At 39.1% G+C, this 19,830-nt stretch overlaps 1 protein-coding gene across 13 annotated transcripts in view; it reads right to left on the reverse strand.

Annotated features, from left to right (window-relative positions):
- gtdc1 (glycosyltransferase-like domain containing 1) overlaps positions 1-19,830 on the reverse strand; it is a 369,150-nt gene that overhangs the window by 347,344 nt on the left and 1,976 nt on the right. For 11 of the 13 annotated variants that reach the window (XR_011961711.1, XM_072579734.1, XM_072579739.1 and 8 more), the window contains one exon: positions 5,721-5,813. The exons of the other annotated variants lie outside the window; for them this stretch is intronic. Coding sequence is in view for 3 of the 11 variants with exons in the window: in XM_072579739.1 (XP_072435840.1) it covers positions 5,721-5,758 (38 nt within the window). In the remaining 8 variants the exon portion in view is untranslated. Of the gene's footprint in view, positions 1-5,720; positions 5,814-19,830 lie in introns of those variants that run through there. 13 annotated transcript variants of the gene reach the window in all.

The raw sequence follows: 19,830 nt of genomic DNA on the forward strand, positions 1-19,830 counted from the left end.
ACCCATCCAAATGCCTCTTAAATGCTGCAATTATACCAGCCTTCACCACATCCTCTGGCAGCTCATTCCATGTTTTAAATAATTCCTTCAGTGTTTAAACAAACATGTCTGCTCTGGAACTTTTACTAAACCCATTACAGTGACATATCGTATTTTTAACAATTCTAAAATATCTTCTCCTTTTCTCAAGAATTGCTTTATACATCCAGCTTTCGCCAAGACCTTGCAGAATTTGGACAGAGTAATTGGAATGCAAAGTACTGGGCTAATGGTAAGATTTTTGGGAGTGCGGATGAGCAGAGAGATCTCTGTGTCCATGTACACAGATCCCTGAAAGTTGCCACCCAGATTGACAGGGTTGTTAAGAAGGCATACAGTGTTTTGGCGTTTATTAATAGCGGGATTGAGTTCCAGAACCAGGAGGTTATGCTGCAGCTGTACAAAGCTCTGGTACTGCCACACTTTACAGTTCTGGTCACCGCATAAGAAAAAGGACGTTGAAGCTTTGGAACGGGTGCAGAGGAGATTTACTAGGATGTTGCCTGGTATGGAAGGAATGTCTTACAAGGGAAGGCTGAGGGCCTTGAGGCTGTTCTCATTAGAGAGAAGAAGGTTGAGAGGTGACTTAATAGAAACATACAAGATAATCAGAGGGTTAGATAGGGTGGACAGGGAAAGCCTTTTTCCAAGTATGGGGATGGCAAACACGACACAACTTTAAAGTGAGGGGAGATAGGTATAAGACAGATGTCAGAGGTAGTTTCTTTGCTCAGACAGTAGTAAGGGTATGGAATGCTTTGCCTGCAACGGTAGTAGATTCGCCAAGTTTAAATGCATTTAAGTCGTCATTGGACATGCATATGGACGTACATGGAATAGTGTAGGTGGGATAGGCTTCAGGTTAGTATGACAAGGCGGCGCAACATCGAGTGCTGAAGGGCCTGTACTGCACTGTAATATTCTATGTTCTATGTTTAATATTAGCAAATTTACTTATGACACAAAACTGGGTGGCAGGGTGAAATGTGAGGAGGATGTTAGGAGAATACAGGGTGACCTGGACAGGCTAGGTAAGTGGACAGATGCATGGAAGATGCAGTTTAATGTGGATAAATGTGTGGTTATCCACTTTGGTGACAAGAACAGGAGGGCAGATTACTCCCTTAATGGAGGTAAAAACAATGACTGCAGATGCTGAAAACCAAATCCTCTTGCAAGGATGCCTGCCTTGAAGAAGTTTTCCTCCTCTCTCTACAACCCCACCCTCCTCTAGCTTATCTCTCCATGCTTCAGGCTCACTGCCTTTATTCCTGATGAAGGGCTTTTGCCCGAAACGTTGATTTCGCTGCTCGTTGGATGCTGCCTGAACTGCTGTGCTCTTCCAGCACCACTAATCCAGTATTCCCTTAATGGAGTCAAGTTAGGTAAAGGGGCAGTACAACAAGATCTAAGGATGGATGCTGCCTGAACTGCTGTGCTCTTCCAGCACCACTAATCCAGTTCTTGTACATCAGTCAATGAAAGCAAGCATGTAGGTACAGCAGGCAGTGAAGAAAGCTAATAGCATGCTGGCCTTCATAACAAGAGGAGTTGAGTATAGAAGCAAACAGGTCCTTCTGCAGCTGTACAGGGCCCTGGTGAGACCGCACCTGGAATATTGTGTGCAGTTTTGGTGTCCAAATTTGAAGAAAGACATTCTGGCTATTGAGGGAGCGCAGCGTAGGTTCCCGAGGTCAATTCCCGGAAATGGCAGGACTATCTTACGCTGAAAGATTGGAGCGACTGGGATTGTATACACTTGAGTTTAGAAGGCTGAGAGGGGATCTGATTGAGACATATAGGATTATTAAAGGATTGGACACTCTGGAGGCAGGAAGCATGTTTCCACTGATGGGTGAGTCCCGAACCAGAGGACACAGTTTGAAAATAAGGGATAGGCCACTTAGAACAGAGTTGAGGAGAAACTTCTTCAACCAGAGTGTGGTGGGTGTATGGAATGCTCTGCCCCAGAAGGCTGTGGAGGCCAAGTCTCTGGATACTTTCAAGAAAGAGTTGGATAGAGCTCTTAAGGATAGTGGAATCAGGGGTTATGGGGATAAGGCAGGAACAGGATACTGATTGAGGATGATCAGCCACGATCATAATGAATGGTGGTGCTGGCTCGAAGGGCAAAATGGCCTACTCCTGCACCTATTGTCTATTGTATGGCAGACAAAGAATATTATAGTTAAATGTCACATTATCCACTTTGTAACAAAACCAGGAAGGTTTTTTATCTGAATGCTGATAAATTGGGAAAGAAGGAGGTGTAATGAGCTCTGGGTGTTCTTGTACACCAGTCGCTGAAAGTGAACATTCTGCTGCAACTGGCTGTGAAGAAGGCAAATGGCATGTTAACCTTTATGGTGATAATATTAGTATACAGAAACAGGGGTGTCTTCCTGCAATTGTACAGGAATAAAAATGGAGACTGCTGGTGAAACTGGTGAGGAGTCACCAGACTCGAAATGTTAACTCCGTTTTCTCCACACAAATGCTAATGTACCTGCTGGGTTTCACCAGCACTTTGTGTTTTTGATAAGATTTCCAGTATCCATAGTTCTGTTTCTGTGTTTTATTTTATGCAATTGTACAGGGCATTGTGTATTGCATGTTGGTTTGGTCTCCTTATCTGAGTATGGATGTTCTGGCTACGGAGGGAATACGGACTACGATTTACCAGACTGATTTTAGGAATGGCAAGGTTTAATTTGAAGAGAAACTGGATTGGTTAGGAATGTTTAAAAAAATAATGGGGGAGCGCATAGAACCTGTAAAATTCTAACAGGACTAAATGAGGTAAATGCAGGAAGGATGTCCCTGATGACTGCTGAGTCCAGAACCAGGGGTACCAGTTTAAACATACAGACTAGAACATTTATGACTAAGATGATGAGCAACTTCTTCATCCAGACCGGGGTGAGCCTGTTAATCGCCTTCTTTCTTAATGATGTGTTGATCCTGCATACCTCAAATGGATCTATACTATTATCCTCAGATCCCTCTACTCTTCAATCAGTTAGACACTTATTTTTCCAGGGATAAATAGCATTTTTTTTTTAACTGCAGCAATTTTTTAAAGCTTCTGAAGCAGCACCTCCCAAACATGCAGCCTTCACCATTCAGAATCACAAGGGCAAAGGAGTACATCACTTCTACTCACTTCTGAATCATACACTGCATTTATATGATCATAAATCACTTACCCTCATAGTCACTAGGTCAATATACTGGAACTCCCTGCCAAACATTATTAGTATATAGTTGTAATAAGTTGAGAACAAGGCTGTGACGACAATTATGAGCTAAATGGATTGCAATAAGTGTCAGAGAATTAATTTTTGAAAAGCCATGAGAGATAGCAAGATCACGGGGAGGAGATGCCTCAGTGGGGAAGATTTAGTCATTATTGGTGCAACCAGAAGACCACAACATGAATTGCAATGGGAATTTAAATCAAAGAGCTGAGGAAGAGACCAAGTTCAGCCACGATGTATTTCACACTGAATATATTCACTACATAGATTCCCTACAATGTGGAACCAGGTCATTTGACCCAACAAGCCCATGCTGACCCTCTAAAGAGTATCCCTCCCAGACCCACTCCCCTACCCTATCGCTGTAACCCTGCATTTCCAACAGCCAACGCACCTATCCTACACATCATTGAAAACTATGGGTAATTTAGGTTGGCCAATGCACCTAATTTGCACATGTTTGGACTGTGGGATGAAACTAAACCACCTGGCGGAAACCCAAACAGACACGAGATGTACACTCTCCACACAGACAGTCACCGGAGGGTGGAATCAAACCTAGGTCCCTGGTGCTGTGAGGCAGCTGCGCTAATTACTGAGCCACCATGCCACCCCCTAATTAAGAAAAATTAAAATTATAGTTCAGAAAATGTTAACAAACCATTTCTATTGTTTAGATACTCATGCCAGGGCTCCTTTACAGTGTTGCAACTAGTTTTCTTAACTCAATAGCAGTGTAAAGTAAATCTAGTACTGTTATAATAAGAGGCAGCACAACTAGCAAAACAGGACCATGAACAGCAAAATAGCTGATAGTAACCTGTGTAGGCAAGCAATACAGTATCCAATCAATGACTTAAGTATTAATAATAGAATGTAGGTTTAACCAGTCAGAATAAAAATGTGCAGACATCAACTTCCAAACAACTACATGTGGACAATCTTGCACGTGCAAAAATGTGTCTATTGTCGGTTCTACCATAAAATACACTCCATAATATAGTTGGTCTCACTCCACGGCATCAGGAGCTCTGAGGGTAATGAAGTTCTGTACTACAGCTTAAATGGAACTCCTCAATTGCATTACATTAACAGATGATTTTGCAATTTCTACTTTCTTTTTAAAACGTGTGTCTTTGTAAACAGTATCTTTATATCTCTGTATGCAAATATTCATGTAATTTTGAATGCAAGGCCATATGCCCATTTTCTTTTGCACATATATAAGGCATAGAGATCCATAGCACGGAATCAGATCCTTCGGTTCAACTCATCCATGCTGACCAGATATCCTAAATTAATCTAAACCATTTGCTAGCACTTGGCCTATATTCCTGAAGAAGGGCTCATGCCCGAAACGTCGATTCTCCTGCTCCTTGGATGCTGCCTGACCTGCTGCGCTTTTCCAGCAACACATTTCCACCTCTGATCTCCAGCATCTGCAGTCCTCACTTTCTCCTATATTCCTCTAAACTCTTCCTATTCATATACCTATCCAGATGCTTTTTAAATGGTGTGATTGTGTCAGATTCCACCACTTCCTCTGGCAGCTCATTCCATACATGCACCACCCTCTGTGTGAAAAAGTTGTTCCTTAGGTCCTTTTCATATTTTTCCCCTTTCACACTAAACCGATGCCCTCTGGGTCTGGACTCTCCCATTTCAGGGAAAAGACCTTGTCTATCTATCCTATCCATGCCCTTCATGATTTTATAAACCTCTATAAGGTCACCCCTCAGCCTCCGGCACTTCAGGCACTTCAGCTATAGCCTCTCCCTATAGCTCAAACTCTCCAACCCTGGAAATACCTTTGTAAATCTTTTCTGAACCCTTTCAAGTTTCAGAACATGTATATCCATTGTTCTTTATCACAAAAGGCTCCGGCTGTGCTGTCTCCTCAACCTAATGTAATGTCAAAATCATTTTTAGAAGAAACACAGAAATACATAAATTAAGAAGCATCCATTGTTATATTTAAATTTGTTTGATGCTTCTGAGTAATCCTCAGCATGATCAAAAATTTACTTATGTTATTTATCCATCTGAAATTCATCCTGCATGATATTTGTAATTACATGCATTTCTGCACACCATAGCAAAAAAAAAACAGAATACAGTAAATTTTATCATGGGATTCAATGCACTTTTAGGTCCTAAGTCATGCTGCAGCTTGTCACTTACCAACAGCATTTGAAATTCTTATCAAATATTTTATTTTCTCAGTTTCATAAAAACCTTCAAAATGTGCAACCGATGCATTAGATTTTACAGTATGTGGAGATAGCTGAGCTGCACTGATGGCTTTATTGATAAGTGCACTGATTAGAATGGAACTGAGCCAACCATCCCAGATTTATTCTTAGGCAGTATCATTTAAGAAATGTAGTTCTGTAGACCTAAATTTATGATAGCCCCAGTGAATACCTGCATTTCATCCTGGCTGACTTGATCCTTGGTGTCATCTCAGCTAAGCACTCTGCTGCGACAGCAGATAAGGTGTAACAACTCTCAACACCCCTGAAAAAGGGAGGCAAAAAAAAAGTTAAGAACCACACTTCTTGCTCATAAACACCATCTAGTGAACCCTGTTAGCAGTTCACATATGTGAACAGCTGGTGGGTATCAGATTAAGATCTGCTATGATCTTTCCACTGAGGAATAACCTATGCACACTCAGTTTCTACACAGATGCGTTAAGAATGAAGTGTGGACAAAAATGTAGCAAGGTTGATATTTTCCTTGTAATTATACCCATCAAGCGTCACTGCATTCAGAAAGGGGCGAAACAAAACAAGGATAAAACAGCAAGTACGTTGGGAGCAACACGTGAAGTAATGGGATCAAATGATGTTCATAAATCACTTAAGATTTTTTCTCAGTTGCTGATATCATCTCAAATATTTGACTAGATTGCTACCCTGCAATTTACTCGTATCAATTATCGTTTACGTAATACATATGATTGTTTACCAGTATATACACACCGTCCATTACTTTTGTTAAAAGGGAGTTGTCACTTCCTATCTGGACTAACAGAACGTTTCACTCTACTTCCTAAAATCCTTCTTCCTAGGATACAAAGTATACACGAACAAGGCTTAATATTGTGATGGCGGTTACAGAAATCAGAACAGAAAAACTCAGCAAAGATCAAAGATGATGGAATTATTTAACAAACAAAATAAAAGCACAGCTGTTACATAATCGCAGGGATCTATTTCATTTATGATCTCCTAAATTACTGCATTTCAGGACAATCAGATCTATCTTTGTCTGTAAAATTATCAAATCATGTAAATTTTTATTGTGTAAATGTATACATTCCATTGCACTATACATTGTCAAACATGCATCTTTGCCTGGCAACAAGTTATACAATGATTAACGGTCTGCATAGGTACAAGTTAACACTACAAACTGCAGATTTTCCAAGTGATTGTACCTATGGCTTACCAGAGACTGTAAAAAAGGAACAATCTTATTTATTTGGAACATTGCATTAAGTTGTTCAGCTCAGTCACTTGAAACAAGCCATATTCTAACTTCCACACACCCCTACAGACTACTTAAAGATTCTTTGCATAACTTTAAAGTTTGATAGCTTTAAATGTACATTTGATGAAACAAATGTAAATAACATGTTAAAGCATATTTCATTTTTTAATGTTAATCTTGTTAAGAATGCTGAAACTGAAAACAGTACCAGAAAGTGAACTGGTGGAACATCAGATAAAACAATGTATCATAAAAGATGCCAGTACGGTTAAAGAATAGGAATGTAAGTTGTATGGTATTCAAACTGTAGGAACTTTGATGTGCCAATTACAGTTTGGTTTTCACACACACACAGTTTTTAAAGTTACACAAAGGTTTCATCTTGGAAGGCTAAGGACAGCAAACACAAGGGCACCACACTACCACGAGACTCACCTCCAAATCATATATCCTCCTTGGTTTTTCTATTGTGGTTCATTCATGCCTGGGCCAAGTTCTCAGAACTCCCTAGCTAACATCACCATGAGTGCACCTACCCACTCAATTTGCAGAGTTTAAAGGAGGCAACTCACCACCACTTTTCAAGTGCAATTAGAGATGTACAATAAATGCTGACTTTAACAGTGTTTCCACATTTTGAGTGAATATATTTCACTTCGATAAAACTAGCAGAAAAGAAAACTTAGCAATGAGTTAAAGGGGCCTTCCATCACCCTTACCCCTGCAAGACAATTCACTGTGTTACTAAAATGGAGAATTTGATTAAATCAAAAAGGCAATGTAAATCACAAGCTAGTGCCACAGATACTTTTAATTTTAATAAGGAGGTCAAAAATATGCATGACACATACATTTCCTATAAAGATCAACATGGCATCTCAACGTTTTCAAGAAATACTGAGAGTCATAGAATCTTAAAGATATATAGCACGGAAGTATACTTCAGTCCTACCAGTCCATGTTGAACATAATCGTAAACTAAACTCGGCTCCTGGCCTATATCCCTCCAAACCTTTCCTATTCACATACGTGTCATTTAAACGTTGTAACTGTGCCCACATTCACCACTTCCTCAGGAAATCCATTCCACATACGAACCATCCTGTGTAAAAAATTTACCCCTCATGTCTTGTTTAAATCTTGCTCCTCTCAGCTTAAAATTTTCCTCCCTTGTTTTAAAATCCCCCATCCTAGGTAAAAGACACCTACCATTAACCCTATCTGTACTCCTCATGATTTTATAAACCTCTATAAGGTCACTTCTCAACGTCCTACACTCTAGTGAAGTAACTCGCAGCCTACTCAGCCTTTCTTTATAATTCAAATCTTCCAAACAAGGCAACATCCTAGTAAATCTCTTTTGAACCACTCTAGCTTAATAATATCTTTCCTATTACAGAGCAACCAGAACTGGACACAGTACTCCAGAAGAGGCTTCATCAACTTCAACATGTTTTCCCAACTCCTATACTCAAAGGACTGTGCAGTGAAGGAAACCGTGCTAAATGTCTTAACCACCCTGTCTATATGTGACCCAAATTTCAAAGAATTATGTACCTGAATCCCTAGGTTCCTCTGTTCCACAACACTACCCAAGAAGCTACTTTTAACTGTAGAAGTCCTGCCCTGTTTGTTTTACCAAAACACAATACCTCACATTTATCCAAGTTGAACTCCATTTGTCATTTTTCAGCCCATTGACCATTTAATCAACATCCCTCTGCAATCTTAGAAAACCTTCTTCACTGTCTACTCTGCCACCAATGTTGGTGCCTTCTGCAAACCTACTAACCATTCCTTCTATATCCTCATCCAAATAAATGACAAACAGAAGAGGACCAGTACTAATCCCTAGGTCTCCGATCTGAAAAACTACCTTGTACCACCATTCTCTGTCTCCTACCGTTAAGCCAATTATGTATCCAATTGGCAAGCTCATCCTGACTCCTATGTGACCAAATTTTACTAATTCTACCATGTGGAACCTTGTCAAAGGCTTCACTGAAGTCTAAGTAAACAACGTCTTTTGCTCTGGCCTCATCAATCTTTTTGGTAACTTCCTCAAAAAAAACTTAATCATGTTTGAGACCCATTTTTCTTTGCACAAAACCATGCTGACTATCCCTAATCAATTTTTGCCTCTCTAAATGTTTACAAATTTTATCTTTTAGAATCACCTCCATTCCATACTGTAGGGGATCTAACCTAAACATTATCCAGCCTCCATGTACTGATAGATGATGCAAATATTTCTGCAAGGACCCTGCAATTTCCTCCCTTACTTCCTACAGCATTCTGGGACACATTAGATTTATCCATCTTTATATTCTGTAAGACCTCCAGAACTTTCTCTTCTGTAATGTGAACTGTTTTTAAAACATGAACATTTATTTCTCTGAGCTCTCTAGCCTCCATTTCTTTCTGCAAAAACTTGATGCAAAATAATCACGTAATATCTCTCCCATCCTCACTGGTTCAATCTTCCACAGAAATGGCACAGCCAATACTAAAAAATTCTGAAACAGGTTGCAACTTCTTAGGACAAAAAAAACACAAATATTTTTAAACCACAGAGTTTTTTTTTGCTTCGCTAAGTCAAGGTATTGTGACAAAGTTAATCATTTCAAATGATTCTGTCTGGGATTAATCCACATTTGGTGTCAGAAAAACAAGAAGTCTTCAGATTTTCTGAATTTCTACCAATGTGAGCCCAAATGTATTATGCCAATAATTACGGTTATCACCGCAATAGGAAAATGATTAATCATGTGTATTGCCAACCAATAACATACATTGACTTCATAAGAATTTGGGGAAGTAGGCCATTCGGTCTCTTGGATCTGCTCTGCCATTCAATAAGCCAATGCCTGATCTGTTTGAGTTTCAATTTTTTTATTTTCATCGCCCATTGATAACTTTGACTCTTTTGTCTAATGAAAATTTCTCTCTCTCTCCATCTTAGAAATATTAACTGACCCTGTTGCCGAGGTATAGTTAGAGTCACACAACCCTTAGGGAAACAAAGTTCATCATCTCTGTCCAAAAGGGCAATCCCTAATTCTTAAAAACAGTGGTCCCTGTTTCTGGACTCACGTACATTAGGAAACATGTTTTCGATATCCACCTTGGCAAGACCTTCAGGATTTATATATTTTAATCAAATTACCCTTCACTCTTCTAAACTACAGTGGAAACATTATCTCACCTTTCCTCATGACATAACCTGTTCATTCCAGGAAACAGTGTAGTAATGGGCGGCACGGTGACACAGTGGTTAGCACTGCTGCCTCACAGCGCCAGAGACCCGGGTTCAATTCCTACCTCAGGCAACTGTCTGTGTGGAGTTTGCACATTCTCCCCGTGTTTGCGTGGGTTTCCTCCAGGTGCTCTGGTTTCCTCCCACAGTCCAAAAACGTGCAGGTTAGGTGAATTGGCCATGCTAAATTGCCTGTAGTGTTAGGTGAAGGGGTAAATGTAGGGGAATGGGTCTGGGTGGGTTGCTCTTCGGAGGGTCAATGTGGACTTGTTGGGCCGAAGGGCCTGTTTCCACACTGTAAGGAATCTTAAACATCCTCTGAACCACCTCCAACACATTTACATCCTTCCTTAACCAAGGAGATGAAAGCAGCACACAGTATTGGTAAAGTGGCCTCAACAATGCCCCACGTAACTGAAGCATTAAGTCCTTAGTCTATGTTCAAGTCCTCTTGCAATAAAAGATAACATTCCATTGACGTTACATACCTGCTTTGCCTGCACACTCACTAAGAAACCCACAGACAAGAACTCCTAAATCCATTTGCAGATTGGAAATCTGCATGCATTTTTGTTTTAAGTAATGCTCTATTTTTATGATTATTCCTGCCAAACCGAGAAACTCGACTTTTTTCCACATAATTCTCCATGTGCCAGATTTCTGTCCACTTACTCAAACTATTTGTCTGAAACCTCCTTATGTCTTCCTCAAAACATATTTTCTTACCTATCTTTGCATCATCTGCAAATTTAGCTTCCATGTCTTTGCTTCCAAAGTCACTGATAAAACTGGTTAAAAAAAGCTGAGGCCCCAGAAATCACCCCTACATTTGGGTTGTCAGACGGTGAAGTCAATTAAAAACTATTTAAACACTTTCAATTTTCTGGTTTGCTGACATCACTGCTTCTGCTCGACAAGATATCCCCTTCACATGGTGCCAGATTTAAACTACCATTGGAAAGGAGGATAACTGAGGTCAGCAACCAGTTTCACCAATCTTGGAAAAATCCAGTCAAATAATAAAAAAAATTGCTCAAGATTATTTAAAGGATTCATGTGACTAAGTAAAGCCCTATCCAACCAGATCAAACAAAACTTTTTGCAAAGAGGGAAACAGAACATTCTAGAGTTGACAAATGTGAGCACCAAAAAAAAGAAGCAACTTTCACAATCTCAGAAAATCTCAAGAGGTGTTAAAGCAAATGAAATACCACTGATGTGAAACCTCTGTTGTAAAGTAGGAGCCGCAGTGAATTTGCCACAGCAAGGTCTCACAAACAGCAATAAATTATCAAATTATCAGAGTAGGTTTACAGGATAAATACTGGCCATAAAGCCTCATCTTGAAGTAGTTCCGTGAAACCTGTTGCATTATTTGAGAAAAAAGATAAGGTCTCTGTTAAAATGATCAGGAAAAGGGTTGAAGCCAAGATGGCTGGACCAAGTTTCTTTGAGCCCTCAAGTACAATTTTTGCTGGGAAATCATCTTAATACTCCAGAGAAGTTCAGTCAAAATCATCAGTAATTTTTAGTTTGAAAATGAGAAATTCTACTCATTTTGAGCATTTAACTTACAGCATGTTGCTTTAAATAAAATATTTTCAGGGCAACATATAAATGTTCTATTACATTTAAAATTAAGCAGCCTCAGACTAGGCTGTTATGATCCCAGCTGACTCTAATACTAGACAAGTAATATTCCACAGTAAAACCTCGCTTGAAAGACTGCAAGTTTACCAATAGTTGTTTAGCAGTAAAGAACTTGAATACTGCTGAAAAAAGATATTTTGTTGAAGCTTTCAGTTTCACACATCAGCAGAATTAGCAAGAGAAGTAATTTTTTTTTCTCTATTCATTCATGCGATGAGGGTGGGACTGACCAGGCTGCATTTATTGCCCATTCCTAAATGTTCAGACGGAAGTTAAGAATGAATCACATTACTGTAGGTCTGGAGACATATGTAAGCCAGACCTAGTAAGGATGGCAGTTTTCTTCCCTCAAGGACATTAATAAGCCAGGTGGGTTTTTCCAACAACTGACAATGGATTCACGGTCATCTTTAGACTCTTAATTCCAGATTTTTTTTATTGAATTGAAATTCCACCACCTGCCGTGCCAGGATTTGAATCCGGGTCCACAGACATTTACTGGGTCTCTGGTTTGATAGTCCACTGATAATATCATTAGACCATCGCCCACCGGACCCCCACCCCCGAGGGGAAAACCACCATCTACATTCTCTGAGGAGAGTGCTGACTTTTTGGCAAATGAACTCCACTTGGTAGAGACACTGCCATGAAAAATTTACCTGTTAACACTGATTGACAGTTAACAGTCAGACATTGTTTAAGTTTTAAACCAGGCCAGCTGCTGTTTCTGCTAACAGCACTTTTGCCTTCACAGATCATTCTTCCTGACCAAAACCTGCACACTCACTAACCTTCTGAGTGATTCTGTATTTTTTTCTCAAAGAATCAAGAGCAGCACGGTGGCTCATCATTAGCATTGCTGCCTCACAGCATCAGGGACCTGGGTTTAATTCCGGCCTCAGGCGACTGTGTGAAGTTTGCACATTCTCCCATGTCTACGTGGGTTTCTCAAGGTGCTCCGGTTTCCTCCCACAATCCAAGATTTGCAGGTTAGGTGAATTGGCCATACTAAATTGCCCAGAGTGTTCATGGATGTATAGGGTAGGTGCATTAGGGGTAAATCTGGAGCAATAGGATAGGGGACTCTGACTGGGTGGGTTACTCTTTGGAGGGTCAGTGAGACTTGTTGGGCCAAATGACCTGTTTCCAAACTGTAGGGTGTCTATGATTTCTATGAACCTGCTCTTAGTTAGGTAAATCGGCCATGCTAAATTGCCCATTGTGTCCAGGGTGATGGGGTCTGGGTGGGATGCTCTTCAGAAGGTTGGTGAGGAGTTATTGGGCTAAACAGCCTGCTTTCACACTGTAAGGATTCTATGTCTCTGTCTCCGTCTCCCTGTTACAAAAGAGAACCCATTTTTTCCCTCTATTCTACCTTTGCTTTCTAAAACATTTAACTACTCACCTGAAGGTGAATTTCCAGACTACCAACAATGCCCACAGAACGAATTCAAACTTAAACGAAGATTATGTCTCCCATTATTACCGTATGTAATCTAGAAATATAAATCAAACTTAAAGCTATATATGGTTCTGTCCATCTGAGAACTCAAGTTTCCAAATAATAAGATATCTTAAAACTTCAACACAAGAGCAAAGGTTTGCTGAACTTTGCAGTGAATATACTGGAAATGCATAATTAGCTAGGTTCATCTTCTATAAGAAATTCCTTTTGAAACATTCTATCCCAATTTGTTGTTACAATTCCAAAAGTTGCTAGTTTTGCCAAATCACAACAGCCTCGCTCCAGGCCCCCTCCTCTTGCTTATCAACTGAACATACTTCCTGCACAATTCCAGCATCTTACGACCAAAAGACTATTGCAATGCTACCTTCATCTGATGTCCACATCTGTGCATTTTCCAAAAGATATCACTAGATGATGACAAAAAGGAAAGCAGAATTGGTCCCACTTCAATCCGCGTCTCCCCAACCAAACACCCAGAAACATTCACAACTATTTTGTCCCTCTGCCTCTGCAAACTACATCAGCACATCAAGCAGTGAGCAGAAATCAAACCAAATTTTATAAGATGTATGGATCAACAGCTAGTTAGTGATGCCCACCCCATAATGGTCCTTTCAAAGCTAATCAAAGCATAATGATTGCTGTTTGATTGATTCATTAAGCTCAGAATTCAATGAGCAACAATGAGCCAAATCTCTGCATATTTTTTGTGCTGCAAAAATGAAACTTCAGAATTTCATTTTATTTAAAACAATTGTGTTCAGCAAACTTTAATACTGAGTGGGCTTGGGAAGCTTCTATTTCAGAAAGCAGTATCCACCTAATGCTGTGTGGCCTAAAGTACAAATAAGGATTAAATCCACATTAATACTCGGTGTCAAGGGCACTTTCAACCTAGAAAAGATGATACAAAACTTAATTACTGGCAATCAACAGAGTTTCACATTGATATCACATTCTCTCTTGAAAGTTTTTTTGCAGGCTCAACAAAATAGCCTGTTTAGTTTCCACGTGAATAACAGGAGAAAAGCAGGGATGCAAAACAACATCTACTTGCTTTTGCAATTGGTGCTACAATGAGTGCATGTAGGATTGATTGATAGCATGTGGCTCACATGGAATGGCTGCGCAATCATATAAATTCATTGTTTGTAAGCCAAAATGGCACTTTGTTTCTATTGCTTTGAAGACACAAACTTTAAAATGTTTTTTGACAGAATATATTTTGAAACACAAGTGTTTCAAATCATCAAAAACATTATATACCATGTAAAATGCCTCACAATCCCACGTTTATGAGCTGCTTGCACACAGATTGTCTATCTGAAAGACAGCAGCTCATGACAATGCCCTATACAGTCTGTTCCAATGTAACGTGATAGTTCCATTTCTGTGCAATCTCTTGTTACAAGAAAATGACTCAATCACAGCACCATTTAAACCAATGGTACCATAGAGTCATAGACATGTACAGCACGGAAACACACCCTTCGGTCCCATTCGTCCATGCCAACCAGATATCCCAATCCAATCTAGTCCCACCTACTAGCACCTGGACCATATCCCTCCAACCCTTCCTATTCATATATCCATCAAGAAGCCTTTTAAATGTTGCGATTGTACTAGCCTTCACCACTTCCTCTGGCAGCTCATTCTATACTTGTACCACCCTCTGAGTGAAAAAGTGGCTCCTTAGGTCTCTTATACCTTTACCCTCTCACAAAAACCATGTTATAGCCAATAAAGGTAACAAAAGTTCATGTTCTACAAATAATGGTCTAAATTCTTAAATCACATTCCAGCAATGTGCATTACAGCAGAACCAACTATAATGGTAAAATATTGAACCTAAAATGAAGTGAGATCATGTGAAGCAATGTTGCTATGCTCCACGTAAACAAGATTTTTGTATTGCAACTGCAGTCTGAAAAGTGAACCATGATATTAAATTCTATAACAATTCATACAACTATTAAGATGGTTAAATAAAGTCAGCTCACAACTCAAATAATGACATTTCCAAGTAACTCAATTCCTTCACAAACTTATACTAAAATCAGTTTGAATGCACAATTCTTAAAATGGATTTTATTTTTAAATATACATTTTCTCCACTTCTCAAGGCAATGACTCTTGCTGGAGTACACCATTTCTCATAGCTCAACCAAGTGACTAAACCTCATCCGTGAGTCAGCCACTGAAAGTTGGCATGCTATTAAAAACAGACGTGGCTGTGGTGGGGCAAGGGGGAAGGGGGTATCATAGTGGGATCCGACAAGAGTTTTATATTTTTAATATATTAGATCTTCAAAATATACAAAGCAAAGACACACTCCAAACAAACAATAATAAACTCTAGCAGATGTAGAACATTTTTAATGGCACCAGCTTATTCAAGTTCAAGAAGCATTTTTTCTTGAATGGCACACAATCAGCATTCCATTTGAAATTATCTCAATTTCATACAATGTTGTTTCTATATTCTTACTTGAATGTGAAATATACCCCACCATCATGATTATAAAGCTCTCAACTACGACGGATTTTCCTTTACGGCACAACTGGATCATCAAGTCAATATTTTAAAAGGTATATATTTTATAACAGACTCATAAACATTTGCTGTAAGTAGTTCATAGTCAAGTATATCAAAGTTTTGTCATCTTCCAAGAACAGAGAGCAATTCACTAACATTTAAATGGTAGTAAAGAATATAAATACTTTCATTCCTGAGTATTCAGACATTATTTTTAATAATTGTTTTCAAAACATCAGATTGAGATAATCAGTAGACTGCAGAAAAATACCATCCAACGCAGCATAAACCTCAGCAAAGACTTCATGTTTCCTACAAAAATAAACACATCTTTGACTCCATGCTCTGCCCCAACCATGTAAGCAGGCGATGTGAAACCTTGACATGCTGTTCAATCCAGAGGTAAATTTGAAACTTCTCACCCTCCACCACGTTACTACTGCCATCCCCATAGCATTAACTGTCTCTGGCATGTCTTATGTCCACTATCCTTGATGGCATCATCCATATATTTTGTGATCTTTACAATCCAATTCACCAAGACCTTTTAGGTCAGCCTTCAATCCTCCACTTGCTCAAGGCTCAGCTGCTCATTTATTGCCAATTCACTCATTACTAATTTCTTTTCCTCCCAAAAAAATGGGGTAATTGTAATCTAACATATTTATGAGAAACTAGGGGATCAGATCCAACCTAACTTTACAACTTCAGCAATTTTAATTCAACAAAGAATAAGATTAGGTGTCCAATCTGAGGAGCAAGAGTGTCGATGTTTTGGGTTTAACCCTTCATCAGGAGTCCTGATGAAGGGGTAAGCCCAAAACGTTTAATCTCTAGCTCCTCATATGCTGCCAGGCCCCCTATGCTATTTCCAGCACCACACTTTATCAACTCTGACTTCTCCAGCATCTGCAGTCCGCACTATCTTTCATATGATCATTATCACAGCAGTGTTTGCATAGTATGTGAACTGTTTGACATTTCCTACCTTATAAAGGGACATTTCAAAAGTCTATAATTGCCTTTAAAGTAATTTAGAACATCCCAAGTTTATGAAATGCATAATGTAAACGTTATGTCTTTCTTTTTGTATCCGACATCTATAAGATTTATATAGAGAGAGATCTGGGTGTTCAGATCCATTGTATCCTAAAGGTGGCAACGCAGGTCAAGGCGGCATACGGCATATTTTCCTTTATCGGATGAGGTACTGAGTAAAAGAGTCGGCAGGTCCTATTACAGTCGTATCAGACTTTGGTTTAGCCTCACTTGGAATATTGCATACAAGTTCTGGTCACCACATTACTACAAGGGTGTGGATGCTTGAGAGAGGGTATAGAGGAGGTTCACCAGGATGTTGCCTGGTATGGAGGGTGCAAGCTATGAAGAGAAGTTGAGAAGATTACGATTATTTTATTAGAAAGGTGGAGGTTGAGGGAGGTACCTGTTTGAGGTCTACAAAATCATGAGGGGTACAGACAGGATGTATAGCAAGAAGCTTTTTCCCAGATTGGGGGACTCGATTACTAGGGATCACAAGTTCAAGGTGAGAGGGGAAAAGTTTAAGGGAGATATGCATGGTACGTTCTTCATACAGTGGGTAGTGGGTGCCTGGAACACATTACCAACTGAGGTGGTAGAGGTAGGCACGATAGCCTCATTTAAGATGTATCTAGACAGATACATGAATGGGCAGGGAGCAGAGGAATACAGATCCTTGGAAAATAGGCAACGGGTTTAGGGAGACGATCTGGATTGGTGCAGGCTTGGAAGGCCAACAGACCTGTTGCTGTGCTGTAATTTTGTAATAATAAAAAAATCTCAATTCTTGGCCTTTTGAGCAACCTGACACCTTCAGTTCTGAGCTAATATTGTTAGCAGTTTCTGTGCTACAGCTTAAAAAAGATACCTTTTGTAAAAGCTTATCGCCTTGCAATCATCTCGGCAATTCGCAAAAAATACCAATGTAAAATCAAAATAACTTTTTTACATTATGTATTATTGTTTTAAAAAGACTAGGCAGTTAACTGTCAGTCATTATCTAATTGGTATATTCTTCACAGCAACAGCTGTATTAATCAAAGTTCACTGTATTCTCAGGCAGTATAAAAAAGCTGATGTCCTTTTAAATTAGTATCTCATGAATTAGCTTGAGTTTCAACAAAATGTCTTTTTTCAGCAGTGCTCAAGTTCTGCAATACTAAATGAATATTAATCACAGAATTATTACAGCACGTGTGCTGGTTCTCTGAAGGAGACTTCCACTTCGTTCCCCCACCTTCTCCCCATAGAAACATAAATGTTAAGTGCACAATGGGTCATTTGACCCTTCAAGCCTAGTCTGCTATTTGGTATGATCAGGTTAATCAATTTGGTACCCTGTTCCCGCTTTCCCTTATGCCCTTTGATTCATTTTATTCTGAGAACTATATCTAATTTCTTCTTGGAAACATACAATGTTTTGGCCGCAAACATTTTCTCTGGCAGAGAATTTCACAGATTCACCACTCCAAATGAAATGTCTCTTCACATTCACCCATGAACATTTTTCTGTTTTAGCTCATAATTCCATTCCTGCTGGAATGCTTCAATTAAACATGCCTTTAACACACAGATCCTAACCACTCTCTACGTAGATAAGAAAGATTGTTTTTTTTCTACCAATTACTTTCATCAGACATCATATTGCATTTGTACAGCAAATTTGAGTATTGTGTACCGTTCTGGTCATCCTGCTATAGGAAGGATATTACTAAATTGTAGACGGTGCAGAAAAGATTTACAAAGATGTTACTTGGACTGGAGGCTTTGAGTTATAATGAGAGACAGGATAAGCTGGGACGTTTTTTCATTGGAGCGAGGTAGGTTCAGGGGTGATCGTTAGAGATTTATAAAATCATGAGAGGCATCAATAAGGTGAATAACAAAGGTCTTTTCCCTAGGGTGGGAAGTTCAAAACTACAGGACATAATTTTAAAGTGAAAGGAAAAAGATTTAAAAGGGACATGAGGGGCAACATTTTCACGTAGAGGGTGGTTCGTATATGGAATGAACTGCCAGGGAAAGTGGTAGATGCAGGTGCAGTTACTACATTTCAAAGATATTTGGACAGATATATAAATAGGAAATGTTTAGAAGGATATAGGTCAAATGCAGGGAAATCAGACTAGTTTTGTTTGGGTAACTTGGTCAGCATGGACAAGTTGGACTGAAGGGTCTGTTTCTGTGCTATTTGACTCTGACTCTGTAATTGGAGTTTCACCACCTCTGTCAGATTGAATACTATCCCTATGCTGAACTTTTGGAAGAATGAACTTTAAACATTTAAATGTTTGGCTGTCACATAGTATACATATGCAATATATTTTTAAATCTAACAGGAATCTATATTTATTCCATCATTCCTCAAGAACCTTTCCTTTTGCTGCACTTAGTAAGTTATTTCAGGATGTTATATTTACAATAATTAACTATAAGACTCCCATATGATTTCTTCATATTATCTCTAGTATTTGCGGAATTAGCTATCTGCTGTGAATACAATTACATTGATCATTCCACATGTTTGTATTATACAGGCACACATAATATGCTGGAAATTTTTCTCAACAAAGGTCTCTTCTGTAAGGCTAATCCTAGTGTTTTATCAAGTTTAAAAATAAATTGAGTCAGTTATTAGACCTAGCATATCGTTCAGCATTTGGTTATAACAATCTAACGTGTTACTTTTGGGAGACAAATCTGGTATTTGAATAGGAAAGATTCAACAGTACAGTCACTGTGTCCCATGACATAAAGAAAAACAAACTTGCGTTGTTCATTACCTCAGGGCATCCTATGAAATTTTACACCCAATAGAAATATCACTGACCTATAATATTAAGTATAGCAAATCCATCTGTATAAAACTGATGAAATTGTGGCACAACAGTAATGTCCCTACCCCTTGACCAGGAGGCTCAGGTTCAAATGCCACCTGCTCCGGAGGTGTGTAGTAGCATCTCTGAACAGGTTGTTTGGAAAAATAAATTTTAAAAAACACAATCATTTCACAAATCACTACTACGAAAAATGAACAAAGTAAGTGATATATAGAAAGAAAACAACTAAACTATGAAGTCTAAATAAG

The sequence above is a fragment of the Chiloscyllium punctatum genome, chromosome 10, assembly GCF_047496795.1.
Source record: "Chiloscyllium punctatum isolate Juve2018m chromosome 10, sChiPun1.3, whole genome shotgun sequence".
Lineage (NCBI taxonomy): Eukaryota > Metazoa > Chordata > Chondrichthyes > Orectolobiformes > Hemiscylliidae > Chiloscyllium > Chiloscyllium punctatum.